This window comes from Bombina bombina, chromosome 4 (assembly GCF_027579735.1).
Source record: "Bombina bombina isolate aBomBom1 chromosome 4, aBomBom1.pri, whole genome shotgun sequence".
In the NCBI taxonomy this organism is placed as follows: Eukaryota; Metazoa; Chordata; class Amphibia; order Anura; family Bombinatoridae; genus Bombina; species Bombina bombina.
This window is the reverse complement of record NC_069502.1, coordinates 1,150,416,767-1,150,434,864: the sequence shown is the minus strand read 5'-3', so window position 1 is coordinate 1,150,434,864 and position 18,098 is coordinate 1,150,416,767. Positions and strand designations below refer to the sequence as shown.

The window sequence follows — 18,098 nt, the reverse complement described above, 5'->3', positions numbered from 1 at the left end:
AACAAAAAGAGGGCGCCTCATTGTGCAAAAAGACCTATGTAATCAGGTAAGTACAGGTAAAGAGAGGCTTACCAGAACAAAAGGCACTGTTCTGTGAACAGTGCTATTGGGCGGACTAGCGCTTACAGCGGATAGCACACTGATTCACAGATTTCCTCCACAGGAGCAGGCTGTGTCCGGAGTGGCGTCTCAGGTGAAGACTGGAAGGCGGACCCTGGTGTCCGCCTTCCAGTATTCACCTGAGACACCACTCCGGACACAGCCTGCTCCTTTGGAGGAAATCTGTGAATCAGTGTGCTAGAGTCCGCCTTCCAGTCTTCATCTGAGACGCCACTCCGGACACAGCCTGCTCCTGTGGAGGAAATCTGTGAATCAGTGTGCTAGAGTCCGCCTTCCAGTCTTCACCTGAGACGCCACTCCGGACACAGCCTGCTCCTTTGGAGGAAATCTGTGAATCAGTGTGCTAGAGTCCGCCTTCCAGTCTTCACCTGAGACGCCACTCCGGACACAGCCTGCTCCTTTGGAGGAAATCTGTGAATCAGTGTGCTAGAGTCCGCCTTCCAGTCTTCACCTGAGACGCCACTCCGGACACAGCCTGCTCCTTTGGAGGAAATCTGTGAATCAGTGTGCTAGAGTCCGCCTTCCAGTCTTCACCTGAGACGCCACTCCGGACACAGCTTGCTCCTGTGGAGGAAATCTGTGAATCAGTGTGCTAGAGTCCGCCTTCCAGTCTTCACCTGAGACGCCACTCCGGACACAGCTTGCTCCTGTGGAGGAAATCTGTGAATCAGTGTGCTAGAGTCCGCCTTCCAGTCTTCACCTGAGACGCCACTCCGGACACAGCCTGCTCCTGTGGAGGAAATCTGTGAATCAGTGTGCTAGAGTCCGCCTTCCAGTCTTCACCTGAGACGCCACTCCGGACACAGCCTGCTCCTGTGGAGGAAATCTGTGAATCAGTGTGCTAGAGTCCGCCTTCCAGTCTTCACCTGAGACGCCACTCCGGACACAGCCTGCTCCTTTGGAGGAAATCTGTGAATCAGTGTGCTAGAGTCCGCCTTTCAGTCTTCACCTGAGACGCCACTCTGGACACAGCCTGCTCCTGTGGAGGAAATCTGTGAATCAGTGTGCTAGAGTCCGCCTTCCAGTCTTCACCTGAGACGCCACTCCGGACACAGAGAGAGACATAAGACCAAAACATCAAAAACAAAACTTTTTGATAGAATAAAGTTCCTATAAGAAAAATTTAATAGAGACATATAAATAATGATACCACACATTCAATGTGTGTGTGTATATATATTTATTAAATTTAATACAACATTATGTAAAATTATAAATGAATATATAAAAATATATATTATATATATATATATATATATATATATATTTATTTTATTTTTTTTAATTGACACCTAATAATATTTTAGATAATTTTAAAGTTTTTGAAAATTAAATTAAAATAATGATATTTGTTATTTGTACACATATTTTTTTTTTAAATAATATACGCTATAAAGTCAATACATTTTAATAATGTTATGCATTTCATGAATTATCTTTACAATCATTAAAATATATGTGTAAAACATATATTTGTTATTAGCAAATAGCTAAGATTAGTTGCTAGATATAATTGTATTTCTTATAAATAATATTATTTTACATCCTTTTGCGTGTTAAAGATTTTAATGTAAATGACAAATGACTTATAAAAATTCAAAAAAAAGTTTAAAACAATCAAGACAACGTTTTGAATATACATATCTGTTGAAAAGTATGATCTTTATTAGCCGCTATTTACAGAACATATAATTTACAAACAGTTGTTAGAATAGAAAGCTTTATAGAATATAAAATATATAGGGATATTGAGATATGAAAATTTTAAACAACAAGATTCATCATAAAATGAATGATAGATAGATGAAGGCAGTTGTGTATTATAAAATATCGATCCGGTTGTATACTCATACTTACAAGGACTGCAAAATTGAAGGCAACGAACGATCGCAAAACACAACTATTCTCCGTGTTGTCCAATATAGTATTGAATGAATTGCGTTACACATTCAATACTATGTTGCAAAGTATTTTCGCATGCGCAATAGAGTGCAACAACCGTGATTAACGCATGCACAAAGATCAATGGCAAAAAATGATGCGCATGCGCGGTCATTCCATGCTCGATGTGCACGAGCTTAGTAGACACGTATAGAGCGGGTGGGACCGCTCTATACGTCATAGTAACAGAAACCCGGAAATGGAGGATGGGAGGAGAATCTACAGGGAACGGTAATAAAAATAGAGTTAGCAAAATACCCAAATAAATAATTATTTTTAAAAAAAAACCTAGCGGCTGTTATTGATTTAGTAAAATGATCATAAATACAATTGCTGGTTACCAAAACTTTACCTTCACTTTAACTTCCAGATAGAGCATGCAATTTTAAGAATAATTTCCAAATTGCTACTACTATAATATTGTGCGTAGTCTTTTTATATACACACTTTCTGAGGCATAAGCTCCTACTGAACATGTGCAAGAGTTCAAAGATACCTATGAGTCTGTGATTTGTTGATAGCTGTCACATGATACAGGGGCAGGGAAATTGAAGAAATTTCATATTTGGCAGAAATCTACTCCTCATTTGAAATTCAGAGTTAGTTTTATTACATAGGCTTTTTTATTATACATTTGTTGATTCTGTATTAAAGGGACAGTTTACAGTAAAATATTCTCCCCTTTACTTTGTTACCAATGATCCATTTTACCTGCTGGAGTGTATTAAATATTTACAAATAGCTCCTTTACTTTGATATTGACATTTTAAATAGCTGTTTTTACCTGTGGTATCCCTATACTGAACATTTCTATACTTAAGTATAGCCTATAAAAAAGCTGCATAAAGCCAGCAGAAGAAATTATACCCACAGTAGGAGGTATGTGATATGGTAATTTCTCATTTTTCTCTCAATGGCCTAGATTTAGAGTTGAGCGGTAGCCGTCAAAACCAGCGTTAGAGGCTCCTAACGCTGGTTTTGGGCTACCGCCGGTATTTGGAGTCAGTCAGGAAAGGGTCTAACGCTCACTTTGCAGCCGCGACTTTTCCTTACCGCAGATCCCCTTACGTCAATTGCGTATCCTATCTTTTCAATGGGTTCTTTCTAACGCCGGTATTTAGAGTCGTGGCTGAAGTGAGCGTTAGAAATCTAACGACAAAACTCCAGCCGCAGAAAAAAGTCAGTAGTTAAGAGCTTTCTGGGCTAACGCCGGTTTATAAAGCTCTTAACTACTGTGCTCTAAAGTACACTAACACCCATAAACTACCTATGTACCCCTAAACCGAGGTCCCCCCACATCGCTGCCACTATATTTAAATTTTTTAACCCCTAATCTTCCGCTCCGTACACTGCCGCCAACTACGTTATCCCTTTGTACCCCTAATCTGCTGCCCCTAACACCGCCGACCCCTATATTATATTTATTAACCCCTAATCTGCCGCCCCCGCTATCGCTGACCCCTGCATATTATTATTAACCCCTAATCTGCCGCTCCGTAAACCACCGCCACCTACATTATAGCTATGTACCCCTAATATTCTGCCCCTAACACCGCCGACCCCTATGTTATATTTATTAACCCCTAATCTGCCCCCCTCAACGTCGCCTCCACCTGCCTACACTTATTAACCCCTAATCTGCCGAGCGGACCGCACCGCTATTATAATAAAGTTATTAACCCCTAATCCGCCTCACTCCCGCCTCAATAACCCTATAATAAATAGTATTAACCCCTAATCTGCCCTCCCTAACATCGCCGACACCTAACTTCAATTATTAACCCCTAATCTGCCGACCGAATCTCGCCGCTACTGTAATAAATGGATTAACCCCTAAAGCTAAGTCTAACCCTAACACTAACACCCCCCTAAATTAAATATAATTTTTATCTAACGAAATAAATTAACTCTTATTAAATAAATTATTCCTATTTAAAGCTAAATACTTACCTGTAAAATAAAACCCTAATATAGCTACAATATAAATTATAATTATATTATAGCTATTTTAGGATTTATATTTATTTTACAGGTAACTTTGTATTTATTTTAACCAGGTACAATAGCTATTAAATAGTTAAGAACTATTTAATAGCTAAAATAGTTAAAATAATTACAAAATTACCTGTAAAATAAATCCTAACCTAAGTTACAATTAAACCTAACACTACACTATCAATAAATTAATTAAATAAAATACCTACAATTACCTACAATTAAACCTAACACTACACTATCAATAAATACATTAAATACAATTCCTACAAATAAATACAATGAAATAGACTAACTAAAGTACAAAAAATAAAAAAGAACTAAGTTACAAAAAATAAAAAAATATTTACAAACATTAGAAAAATATTACAACAATTTTAAACTAATTACACCTACTCTAAGCCCCCTAATAAAATAACAAAGCCCCTCAAAATAAAAAAAAATGCCCTACCCTATTCTAAATTAAAAAAGTTCAAAGCTCTTTTACCTTACCAGCCCTGAACAGGGCCCTTGGCGGGGCATGCCCCAAAGAATTCAGCTCTTTTGCCTGTAAAAAAAACACATACAATACCCCCCCCCAACATTACAACCCACCACCCACATACCCCTAATCTAACCCAAACCCCCTTAAATAAACCTAACACTAAGCCCCTGAAGATCTTCCTACCTTATCTTCACCCTGCCAGGTTCACCGATCCGTCCTCGGAAGTCTTGATCCAAGCCTCGGAAGTGTTGATCCAAGCCCAAGTGGGGGGCTGAAGAGTGACGTCCATCCTCGGGCTGATGTCTGGATCCAAGTGGCGACTGAAGAAATCCATCATCGGGCTGAAGTCGGAAGTCCATCATCGGGATGAAGTCTTCTATCAAGCAGCATCTTCAATCTTCTTTCGTCCGGATCGGAGCGGAGCGGAGCCATCTTGTTCCCAGCCGACGCGGATCCATCCTCTTCTAATGACGCCTACTAGCCGAATGACGGTTCCTTTAAATGACGTCATCCAAGATGGCGTCCGTCGAATTCCGATTGGCTGATAGGATTCTATCAGCCAATCGGAATTAAGGTAGGAAAATTCTGATTGGCTGATGGAATCAGCCAATCAGATTCAAGTTCAATCCGATTGGCTGATCCGATCAGCCAATCAGATTGAGCTCGCATTCTATTGGCTGTTCTGATCAGCCAATAGAATGCAAGCTCAATCTGATTGGCTGATTCCATCAGCCAATCAGAATTTTCATACCTTAATTCCGATTGGCTGATAGAATCCTATCAGCCAATCGGAATTCGACGGACGCCATCTTGGATGACGTCATTTAAAGGAACCGTCATTCGGCTAGTAGGCGTCGTTAGAAGAGGATGGATCCGCGTCGGCTGGGAACAAGATGGCTCCGCTCCGCTCCGGAAGAAAGAAGATTGAAGATGCTGCTTGATAGAAGACTTCATCCCGATGATGGACTTCCGACTTCAGCCCGATGATGGATTTCTTCAGTCGCCGCTTGGATCCAGACTTCAGCCCGAGGATGGACGTCACTCTTCAGCCCCCCGCTTGGGCTTGGATCAACAATTCCGAGGCTTGGATCAAGACTTCCGAGGACGGATCGGTGAACCTGGCAGGGTGAAGATAAGGTAGGAAGATCTTCAGGGGCTTAGTGTTAGGTTTATTTAAGGGGGGTTTGGGTTAGATTAGGGGTATGTGGGTGGTGGGTTGTAATGTTGGGGGGGGTATTGTATGTGTTTTTTTACAGGCAAAAGAGCTGAATTCTTTGGGGCATGCCCCGCAAAGGGCCCTGTTCAGGGCTGGTAAGGTAAAAGAGCTTTGAACTTTTTTAATTTAGAATAGGGTAGGGCATTTTTTTATTTTGGGGGGCTTTGTTATTTTATTAGGGGGCTTAGAGTAGGTGTAATTAGTTTAAAATTGTTGTAATATTTTTCTGATGTTTGTAAATATTTTTTTATTTTTTGTAACTTAGTTCTTTTTTATTTTTTGTACTTTAGTTAGTTTATTTCATTGTATTTATTTGTAGATATTGTATTAAATTAATTTATTGATAGTATAGTGTTAGGTTTAATTGTAGTGTTAGGTTTAATTGTAGGTAATTGTAGGTATTTTATTTAATTAATTTATTGATAGTGTAGTGTTAGGTTTAATTGTAGGTAATTGTAGGTATTTTATTTAATTAATTTATTGATAGTGTAGTGTTAGGTTTAATTGTAACTTAGGTTAGGATTTATTTTACAGGTAATTTTGTAATTATTTTAACTATTTTAGCTATTAAATAGTTCTTAACTATTTAATAGCTTTTGTACCTGGTTAAAATAAATACAAAGTTACCTGTAAAATAAATATTAATCCTAAAATAGCTGTAATATAATTATAATTTATATTGTAGCTATATTAGGGTTTATTTTACAGGTAAGTATTTAGCTTTAAATAGGAATAATTTATTTAATAAGAGTTAATTTATTTTGTTAGATTTAAATTATATTTAATTTAGGGGGATGTTAGTGTTAGGGTTAGACTTAGCTTTAGGGGTTAATCCATTTATTACAGTAGCGGCGAGATTCGGTTGGCATATTAGGGGTTAATAATTGAAGTTAGGTGTCGGTGAAGTTAGGGAGGGCAGATTAGGGTTAATAGTATTTATTATAGGGTTATTGAGGCGGGAGTGAGGCGGATTAGGGGTTAATAACTTTATTATAGTAGCGGTGCGGTCCGCTCAGCAGATTAGGGGTTAATAAGTGTTGGTAGGTGGCGGCGACGTTGTGGGGGGCAGATTAGGGGTTAATAAATATAATATAGGGGTCGGCGGTGTTAGGGGCAGCAGATTAGGGGTACATAGCTATAATGTAGGTGGCGGTGGTGTACGGAGCGGCAGATTAGGGGTTAATAATAATATGCAGGTGTCAGCGATAGCGGGGGCGGCAGAATAGGGGTTACTAAGTGTAAGGTTAGGGGTGTTTAGACTCGGGGTTAATGTTAGAGTGTTAGGTGCAGACGTAGGAAGTGTTTCCCCATAGAAAACAATGGGGCTGCGTTAGGAGCTGAACGCGGCTTTTTTGCAGGTGTTAGGTTTTTTTTCAGCTCAAATGGCCCCATTGTTTTCTATGGGGGAATCGTGCACGAGCACATTTTTGAAGCTGGCCGTGTCCGTAAGCACCGCTGGTATCTAGAGTTGCAGTGGCGTTAAATTATGCTCTACGCTCCCTTTTTGGAGCCTAACGCACTGAAAACCCAGCCATTCTGTGAACTCTAAATACCAGCGGTATTTAAAAGGTGCGGGGGAAAAAAAGCACACGTAGCTAACGCACCCCTTTGGCCCCAGAACTCTAAATCTAGGCGAATGTATTGGAATTTGGTATACAAACTAAGATAAGATTAGGAAGCATTTGTGTTTACAGAAAGTGATAACATAAGGAGATCTGATTTTCCTGCAAGCCCATTTTGAGGTGTTGTGGTATCAAATATTTTTTTTCTATTTTATATACAAAATTAATCCTAAAGAAGCAATTTCTCATACATTTTTTACTCTTCTGCCAGAGACGTAACTAGAAACCTCAGACCCTAGGGAAAAGGGAGGTAGAGAAGAGAAGGGAGGGAGAAAATTGAGTGGGGTGAAGGGAGGGGGGAAGGAGAGAAGGAAGGGAGTAATGGAGCGAAAGGTTAGGAAGGGGAGAAAGAGGAGAGAATGGAGAGAGGGAATGAAGGAAGGAAATAAATAAGAGGAGAAGATAGAAGGAAGAGAGATGATAGTATGGAGAGGATAGATAGGAGGGAGAGGATAGAGGATAGAAGGGAGGGAGAGGACAGAAAGGAGAGACAGGAGGAAGATGATAGAAGGGAGGGAGAGGTTAAAAGGGAGGGAGTGGATAGAAGGGAAGGAGGGAGAGGATAGAAGGGAGGAAGAGGATAGAATGGAAGGAGGGAGAGGATAGAGGATAGAATGGAGGGAGAGGATAGAGGATAGAAGGGAGGAAGAGGATAGAAGGGATAGAGGGGGAGGATGATAGAAGGGAGGGATAGGCTAGAAGGGAGGGAGTGGATATAAGGGAAGGAGGGAGAGGATAGAAGGGAGGAAGAGGATAGAATGGAGGGAGGAAGAGGATAGAGGATAGAAGGGAGGGAGGTAAAGGATAGAGGATAGAAGGGAGGGAGAGGATAGAGGATAGAAGGGAGGGAGGGAGAGGATAGAAGGGAGGGAGAAGATAGAAAGGAGGGAGGGAGAGGATAGAAGGGAGAGAGGGAGAGGATATAAGGGAGGGAGGGAGAGGATAGAAGGGAGGGAGAAGACAGAATGAAGGGAGGGAGAGGATGAGAGGGAGGGAATGGATAGAGGATATAAGGGAGGGAGGGAGAGGATAGAAGGGAGGGAGGCAGGGAGAGGATAGAGAATAGAAGGGAGGGAGGGAGGGAGGGAGGAAGAGGATAGAGGATAGAAGGAAGGGAGAGGAGAGGAGGGAGGGGATAGAAGGGAGGGAGGTAGAGGATAGAAGGGAGGGAGGGAGAGGATAGAAGATAGAAAGGAGGGAGAAGATACAAGAGAGGGAGGTAGAGGATAGAAGCGAGGGAGACAATAGATGAGAAGAGGGAAGAGGATAGAAGGGAGGGAGGGAGAGGATAGAGGATAGAAGGGAGGAAGAGGATAGAGGATAGAAGGGAGGGAGAGGATAGAAGGGAAAGATGAGAAGATAGAAGGGATGGATAGGATAGAAGGGAGGGAGATGATAGAAGGGAGGGAGAGGATAGAAGGGAGGGAGAGGATAGAGGATAGAAGGGAGGGAGGATAGATAATAGAATGAGGGAGTGAGAGGATAGAAGGGAGGGAGGATAGAGGATAGAAGGGAGGGAGGGAGATGATAGAAGGGAGGGAGGGAGAGGATAGAAGGGAGGGAGAGGATAGAAGGGAGGGAGGGAGAGGATAGAAGGGAGGGAGGATAGAGGATAGAAGGGAGGGAGAGGATAGAAGGGATGGAGGGAGAGGATAGAAGGAAGGGAGAGGATAGAAGGGAGCGAGGGAGAGAATAGAAAGGTGAGAGGGAGAGGATAGAGGACAGAAGGGAGGGAGGGAGGGAGAGTATAGGAGGGAGGGAGAGGATAGAAGGGAGGGAGAGGATGGGAGGGAGAGGATAGAGTAAAGAAGGGAGGTAGATGATAGAGGAAAGAAGGGAGGGAGGGAGAGGATAGAGGATAGAAGGGAGGAAGCTATTTGAGGTGTGTAAACTGGCATTTTTCAAACTAATTAAATCCTTTAATGAATTAAAAAGGTCATCAAATGGCATTATGATATTACATCAGTGTGTCCATTTAAACATTTTAAAAGGGAACCAATTATATTTGAACAGATATTTTAGAAAAATATGTCATATTACTTCCTGACCCCTCAGTTCTATTTTGTCAAATAGCATCATGCTTTGATAAGCACATATTTGAAGTTATGTTAAGATAAAGACAATTATTAATATAATAATATTATAACAAAATGACAATGATATCATTTTATAGAAATATAGAATGGGAACAAACATGAACCTTCTTGAGCAGTTGGGAGGTTTGGTATGGTATGGTACCTAGGAAGCATGCAGCTTGCCTCTGAATAATGTGGGCTACTGAGATAGAACATGTGCAGGAGGCAGATACCTGTTCTAAGGTCAAATATGAATATATAACTGGCACAACTGGACTGCAAGAGGCATCATATTGTCTGTGGTCTGACATGGGCATATAACTGGTGTAAAGCACATGCAGAAGGCAATTCCTCTAGACTTGGGAAAAATGCATTAATATAGATTGCCAATAGTCATGCATGTGGTCTGATGTGGTCATACACAATTAGCATAAATGGGTTGCAGAGGGGGCTTACAACAGTTGAGCTTACAACAGGTGCCATTAGTATGTCCTTTGAATTTGCTTATGGTTTTAGTCGACGAATAAAAAAAGCATACTTGATAAATACCTTGATAACTGCCTTCTGAATGCCCTGTCAGGATACGCTATATAGACAATATTTGTGGAATATGGGGGGGCAACATTGGATCCCTTGAAGAATTTGTCAAGCAGTTAAATTAAATTTCTGAACCTGAACATATTAAGTTTTCCCTCTCTTGGAGTGAAACCTCAGTGGATTTTCTAGATATATTATTGAACAAAGGTATTCATGGGCTTGAGACAGATTAATATAAAAAGACAACTGACCGCAATAGTTTACTATATTTCACAAGTGCCCATCCACCCATCCACCCTCTCTTCTAACTTCAGAATAAGATATTTAACAACTAAGAATAAGGGCTGCTTCCCTTGTCTTGGTTGTTCAAACTGTAATAGCATGATAAAAGGAACATTTTTTACAGATTGGAACTGGTGAAAGATTTTCTATAGATGGTTATTACTCATGTAATACCATATTTGCAGTTTATCTAAATAAGTGTGCATGTGGTAAAAGCTGTATTGGAAAAATGACAAAGAAAATCAGAGAGAGAATCAGACAACACACATCCTGCAAAAGGTATGAATATAGAGTTTCCTTTGCTACTATGTGGCTGTTAGCTCAGCTTCTGTTTATTGCAATCAGACAGAAATTGTACTCTTGAAATAGGGCACCCTATTGCAGCCTTTGCCCTGCGGCTCAGTGATGTCAAGTTACGCCCCTGCTTAGCTGCAAAAATAACCATACACCTTTTTTGTGAATTATGTAGAAAAATAATTTGATAATGTTTTTTTAAATTATAAGACTGTATTATGTGTTTATCCTTTGTAGAGTGGGTAAACACATGCTTCCTAGCAGCTTTACATTTGAGGCCCTTAGTTGGATACAGCTAATATCTGGAGGCCTAATGTCTCGCCTGATTTTGCTTACTGGGGCATTTTGCTCTGGAGCAGCAATGTGCTGTGACTCTGTAGCGGGAGTTTAGATATGTATTTAACCTATTTGTGGGGGTGGGTAAAGCAGTAAGTATAGTTAACATGAGCCAGCGTTGTTTTTCATTACCATTTCCCTTAAGCCTTTCAAAAATTAGCATTAATTCATTTTGTTAGTGATATCTATGAATTAATGCATCTGATAACTATAGTGCAATATAGTACAATAATAGTTACAATCTGATGTTATATCTATAAAACCTGATCAGTACATATGATTGCCTATAGATAGGATAGGGTGCTTTATTTTCTAACTAGTATTAAGAGTAATCTAAGTGTATATTTATAATGGGAACTAGCCAGCCTACTTGACAAAAAGGGCCTGTGAGCATTTACACGTTGGTAATAGCTAAGATACAAATATATGTAGTACAGACTGGCTCACTCACTTTATAAGTCCATGTCTCTTTATTGATCTTATATTTTGTGTTAATTAATGTCATATTTTGTTTGATGTTTATAGGATGCCATATAAATCATTTACTAATGAGTTCTATCGAGTGGAAATCTGTCATGTTAGCCTGGAATTTGCATGTAGCGATCAACAGCACACGTGGTGTTTAACACAATTTGATGGGAGCTGGAGGAGTGGGTTTAGTGCCGGAGGGCGTCCTAAACACTCAGGTAAAGACATTATTTGTTAGGTTTTTAACCGAACTCTCTCTGTCAGATGTGAGTAATCCACCACATATTACCATTTAAAGGGACATTGTACTATAAATTGTTTGTACCTCTGTATTGTGTGCCAAACGATCAATTTTAACTTTTGGAGTATATTAAATTGTTAAATACAAAACCACAAAGCCTGGTTAAATACAACTTACAAAAAAAAGAGTTTAACCCCTTTACTACCGAGACTTCCAGAGAAAAACTTGTCCAAAATACCAGAGAATTTTTAGCATTTTTGCTATCACTCCATTCAAACAGAAATAGAGCTTTGTTTTTTTTATTTACCTGTCAAAACTATATATACAGTATGTTTTAAGTAGGCAACCCAATGTATTGATCTAAGCCCATTTTGATACATTTCATAACACCATTTCACCACCAAATGTGATAAAATAACATTTTTTTACTTTTTCACAAGCTTTAGGTTTCTCACTAAAAAAATTTACATACCGCTTGTGCAATCATGGCACAAATGGTTGTAAAAGATTCTCTGGGATCCCCTTTGTTCAGAAATAGCAGACATTTATATGGCTTTACCATTGCTTTTTGGTAATTAGAATGCCGCTAATTGCAGCTGCGCACCACACTTCTATTATTCCTGGCAGTGAATGGGTTAATCAGGTAGCTTGTAAAGTTAATTTTAGCTTTAGCATAGAGATTACCCTCCCACCTGACACTTCCCACCCCCTGATCCCTACCTGATTCCCTCCCTCATTGGTCACCCCCATAGTGGCAATCTGCCAGTATGAAGATTTAAGGCATTTTTTTTAATTTAAATATTTTGATATATTTTTTATATTTGTTGCAGTGTGGTATCCCCCCTTACCCTCCAACCTCGCTGATCCCCCCAAACAGCTTTCTAACCCTCCCCGCTCTAACTATTGTCCGCAATCTTATGATAGCCAAAGTACCGCACAATGTATATATAAGTCCATTTGGGTGAAGGGGTTATATACATCTTTGGGAGTGCAGCCAATGAGAGCAGATAGTTACACAAAACAGGGGGTATTGGCGCACATCTACTTGCAAATAGTATTTGCGCACTTCCGCTCTGGGAAGAAGTGTCAGGATTAGTGTGGCTCTCCAGTGCGCTAGAAGTAAGTTTTAGAAGATTTAGATATGATCAATAACCCTATTTCAGAACTGGCTTAGATCAGATAACTAACACATTTTATAAGATCTTGAGAGTTGATAATATCTCCCCAACTTTAAAACAGCTATTTGATGAATATTATATACAATCAAGAATTAAATCTTATTACTTTACTTCCTCTATAATAACCATATATATTTTTTTTATGTTTGAAAAAAGATCCAGAAAACTTGAACGTTTTGACCAATATCCCTTCTCAATAGCGATTCTAAAATTTTAGCTAGTGTTCTTGCTAAGAGAGTAAAATTAGTAATAGGTGTCCTGATACAAAATGATCAAACAGGTTTTATGCCAAATACAAACTCTATGGCAAATTTGAGAAAAATCGAATTGATCTTAGACTATTAGTGGTATAAATTGAATAATAAGAACCACAAAATTAAAATAGATTTGCCGATTATTTCAGTAAATGCTGAGAAAGCTTTCAGTTCTATATCCTGGGAACTTTGGAAAAGTTCAGCTTCATGAGCTCCTTTTTAGAAGTCATCAAGTTGATATATAAGAATAATTTTACTTCGATTTAGTTTAATGGCAGACTTACTGAATATATAATCTTACAAAAAGGAACCAGACAGGGTCGTCCCATTTCACCTTTTTTTTTTAATTTTTAATTTTTATAATTTTTATTGAGGTCAAAGTTTTGGCATACATAGAGAATATAATAACAATACGTAACATTGCAAGGTTGCGTTCCAAGAAAGGACTTATGGCAAGGTACATCATATAAATTACATATTAATAAGGCATATGCAATTAACAATATCCACTATATCGGAAGAGCATGATGTGAATTACAGCGTAGACATTGACATGTAACAGACAACATCTATTATCTATCGGCTAGATTTAGAGTTCTGCGGCCAAAGGGGTGCGTTAGCTATGCATGCTTTTTTCCCCCCGCACCTTTTAAATACCGCTGGTATTTAGAGTTCACAGAAGGGCTGCGTTAGGCTCCAAAAAGGGAGCGTAGAGCATATTTAATGCCACTGCAACTCTCGATACCAGCGGTGCTTACGGACGCGGCCAGCTTAAAAAACGTGCTCCTGCACGATTCCCCCATAGAAAACAATGGGGCTGTTTGAGCTGAAAAAAAACCTAACACCTGCAAAAAAGCAGCATTCAGCTCCTAACGCAGCCCCATTGATTCCTATGGGGAAACACTTCCTAAGTCTGCACCTAACACCCTAACATGTACCCCGAGTCTAAACACCCCTAGCCTTACACTTATTAACCCCTAATCTGCCGACCCCGCTATCGCTGACCGCCGCAACCTACATTATACCTATGTACCCCTAATCTGCTGCCCCTAACACCGCCGACCCCTATATTATATTTATTAACCCCTAATCTGCCCCCCCCAACGTCGCCTCCACCTACCTACAATAATTAACCCCTAATCTGCCGACCGGATCGCACCGCTACTATAATAAATGTATTAACCCCTAATCCGCCTCACTCCCGCCTCAATAACCCTATAATAAATAGTATTAACCCCTAATCTGCCCTCCCTAACATCGCCGACACCTAACTTCAAGCATTAACCCCTAATCTGCCGACCGGAGCTCACCGCTACTCTAATAAATGTATTAACCCCTAAAGCTAAGTCTAACCCTAACACTAACACCCCCCTAAATTAAATATAATTTAAATCTAACAAAATAAATTAACTCTTATTAAATAAATTAATCCTATTTAAAGCTAAATACTTACCTGTAAAATAAACCCTAATATAGCTACAATATAAATTATAATTATATTGTAGCTATTTTAGGATTAATATTTATTTTACAGGTAACTTTGTATTTATTTTAACCAGGTACAATAGCTATTAAATAGTCAATAACTATTTAATAGCTACCTAGTTAAAATAATTAGAAAATTACCTGTAAAATAAATCCTAACCTAAGTTACAATTAAACCTAACACTACACTATCAATAAATAAATTAAATAAAATACCTACAAATAAATACATTTATATAAACTAACTAAAGTACAAAAAATAAAAAAGAACTAAGTTACAAAAAATAAAAAAATATTTACAAACATTAGAAAAATATTACAACAATTTTAAACTAATTACACCTACTCTAAGCCCCCTAATAAAATAACAAAGCCCCCCAAAATAAAAAAATGCCCTACCCTATTCTAAATTAAAAAAAGTTCAAAGCTCTCTTACCTTACCAGCCCTTAAAAGGACATTTTGTTGGGCATGCCCCAAAGAATTCAGCTCTTTTGCCTGTAAAAAAAACACATACAATACCCCCAGCCCAGGCGGGGGCTAAAGAGTGACGTCCATCCTCCGGCTGAAGTCTTGATCCAAGCGGGCAGAAGAGGACATCCGGACCGGCAAACATCTTCATCCAAGCTGCATCTTCTATGTTCTTAAATCCGATGACGACCGGCTGATTTTCAAGACCTCCAGCGCGGATCCATCCATCTTCACCGACGACTTCCCGACGAATGACGGTTCCTTTAAGGGACGTCATCCAAGATGGCGTCCCTCGAATTCCGATTGGCTGATAGGATTCTATCAGCCAATCGGAATTAAGGTAGGAAAATTCTGATTGGCTGATGGAATCAGCCAATCAGATTCAAGTTCAATCCGATTGGCTGATCCAATCAGCCAATCAGATTGAGATCGCATTCTATTGGCTGTTCCGATCAGCCAATAGAATGCGAGCTCAATCTGATTGGCTGATCGGATCAGCCAATCGGATTGAACTTGAATCGGATTGGCTGATTCCATCAGCCAATCGGAATTTTCCTACCTTAATTCCGATTGGCTGATAGAATCCTATCAGCCAATCGGAATTCGAGGGACGCCATCTTGGATGATGTCCCTTAAAGGAACCGTCATTCGTCGGGAAGTCGTCAGTGAAGATGGATGGATCCGCGCTGGAGGTCTTGAAGATCAGCCGGTCGTCATCGGATTGAAGAACATAGAAGATGCGGCTTGGATGAAGATGTTTGCCGGTCCGGATGTCCTCTTCTGCCCGCTTGGATCAAGACTTCAGCCGGAGGATGGACGTCACTCTTTAGCCCCCGCCTGGGCTTGGATGAAGACATCGAAGGCTCTTCTGGATCGATCGGTGATACCTGGCATGGTGAAGACAAGGTAGGAAGATCTTCAGGGGGGTAGTGTTAGGTTTATTTAAGGGAGGTTTGGGTTAGATTAGTGGTATGTGGGTGGTGGGTTTTAATGTTGGGGGGGGTATTGTATGTGTTTTTTTTACAGGCAAAATAACTGAATTCTTTGGGGCATGCCCCACAAAAGGTCCTTTTAAGGGCTGGTAAGGTAAAAGAGCTTTGAACTTTTTTAATTTAGAATAGGGTAGGGCATTTTTTTATTTTGGGGGGCTTTGCTATTTTATTAGGGGGCTTAGAGTAGGTGTAATTAGTTTAAAATTGTTGTAATATTTTTCTAATGTTTGTAAATATTTTTTTATTTTTTGTAACTTAGTTCTTTTTTATTGTTTGTACTTTAGTTAGTTTATTTAAATGTATTTATTTGTAGGTATTGTATTTAATTTATTTATTGATAGTGTAGTGTTAGGTTTAATTGTAGATAATTGTAGGTATTGTATTTAATTTATTTATTGATAGTGTAGTGTTAGGTTTAATTGTAGATAATTGTAGGTATTGTATTTAATTTATTTATTGATAGTGTAGTGTTAGGTTTAATTGTAACTTAGGTTAGGATTTATTTTCCAGGTAATTTTGTAATTATTTTAACTAGGTAACTATTAAATAGTTATTAACTATTTAATAGCTATTGTACCTGGTTAAAATAATTACAAAGTTGCCTGTAAAATAAATATTAATCCTAAAATAGCTACAATATAATTATAATTTATATTGTAGCTATATTAGGATTTATTTTACAGGTAAGTATTTAGCTTTAAATAGGAATAATTTATTTAATAAGAGTTAATTTATTTTGTTAGATAAAAATTATATTTAACTTAGGGGGGTGTTAGGGTTAGGGTTAGAATTAGCTTTAGGGGTTAAAATATTTATTAGAGTAGCGGTGAGCTCCGGTCGGCAGATTAGGGGTTAATGCTTGAAGTTAGGTGTCGGCGATGTTAGGGAGGGCAGATTAGGGGTTAATACTATTTATTATAGGGTTATTGAGGCGGGAGTGAGGCGGATTAGGGGTTAATAACTTTATTATAGTAGCGGTGCGGTCCGCTCGGCAGATTAGGGGTTAATAAGTGTAGGTAGGTGGCGGCGACGTTGGGGGGGGCAGATTAGGGGTTAATAAATATAATATAGGTGTCGGCGGTATTAGGGGCAGCAGATTAGGGGTACATAGGGATAACGTAGCTGGCGGGGGTGTACGGAGCGGCAGATTAGGGGTTAAAAAATTTAATAGAGTGGCAGCGATGTGGGGGGGCCTCGGTTTAGGTGTACATAGGTAGTTTATGGGTGTTAGTGTACTTTAGAGCACAGTAGTTAAGAGCTTTATAAACCGGCGTTAGCCCAGAAAGCTCTTAACTACTGACTTTTTTCTGCGGCTGGAGTTTTGTCGTTAGATTTCTAACGCTCACTTCAGCCAAGACTCTAAATACCGGCGTTAGAAAGATCCCATTGAAAAGATAGGATACGCAAATGGCGTAGGGGGATCTGCGGTATGGAAAAGTCGTGGCTGTAAAGTGAGCGTTAGACCCTTTCCTGACTGACTCCAAATACCAGAGGGCGGTAAAAACCAGCGTTAGGAGCCTCTAACGCTGGTTTTGACGGCTACCGCCAAACTCTAAATCTAGCCGTATGTGATATAAAGCTCTGAAAAGAAGCAAACGCTGCAGAGGAAAAAAAAAGGAAAACACTTTAAAACACAAGTATTGGTACATATATAAATCTATAGCCTTGCGTAGTTGTATTCCTTTAGGACTTATACTAAGGTACATCTTATGAGTTACATATTAAAAAGGCATATGCAATTAGCAACATCTGCTACATCAAAGAACATAATGTAAAATGTAAAGTAAAAGTTTGTATACAATAAATGCCAATATCCACCTTGAGCCTTCTATATTAAACAGGAGGCCTCTCTTGGACCTCATACATTTTAGGTTAATAACATGGACCGAAGGCTATATGAAAGAGAGGAGACCACTTGTGGATCTCATTATTTTGACCTCAGGTGCTGTTTTATTATTTACGTTAAGATTAAAACCTTATATTCGAATTGTATGAAGTGTTAAACACACATGCTAGGCTTAGAAAGTGAACATAAGGTTAATAATACATTGTACTGCAAAGTTTAAAGGAATCTAGGGTGCGGTATAGACAAGAAAAACCACATAGTTA

General features: G+C 39.3%; 1 protein-coding gene across 1 annotated transcript in view; it reads left to right on the top strand.

Annotated features, from left to right (window-relative positions):
• Positions 1 to 18,098, top strand: part of LOC128658247 (calpain-8-like) — a 145,557-nt gene that overhangs the window by 106,799 nt on the left and 20,660 nt on the right. Inside the window, exon 9 of the mRNA XM_053712784.1 lies at positions 11,428 to 11,588. Coding sequence (XP_053568759.1) covers positions 11,428 to 11,588 — 161 coding nt within the window. The remainder of the gene's footprint in view (positions 1 to 11,427; positions 11,589 to 18,098) is intronic.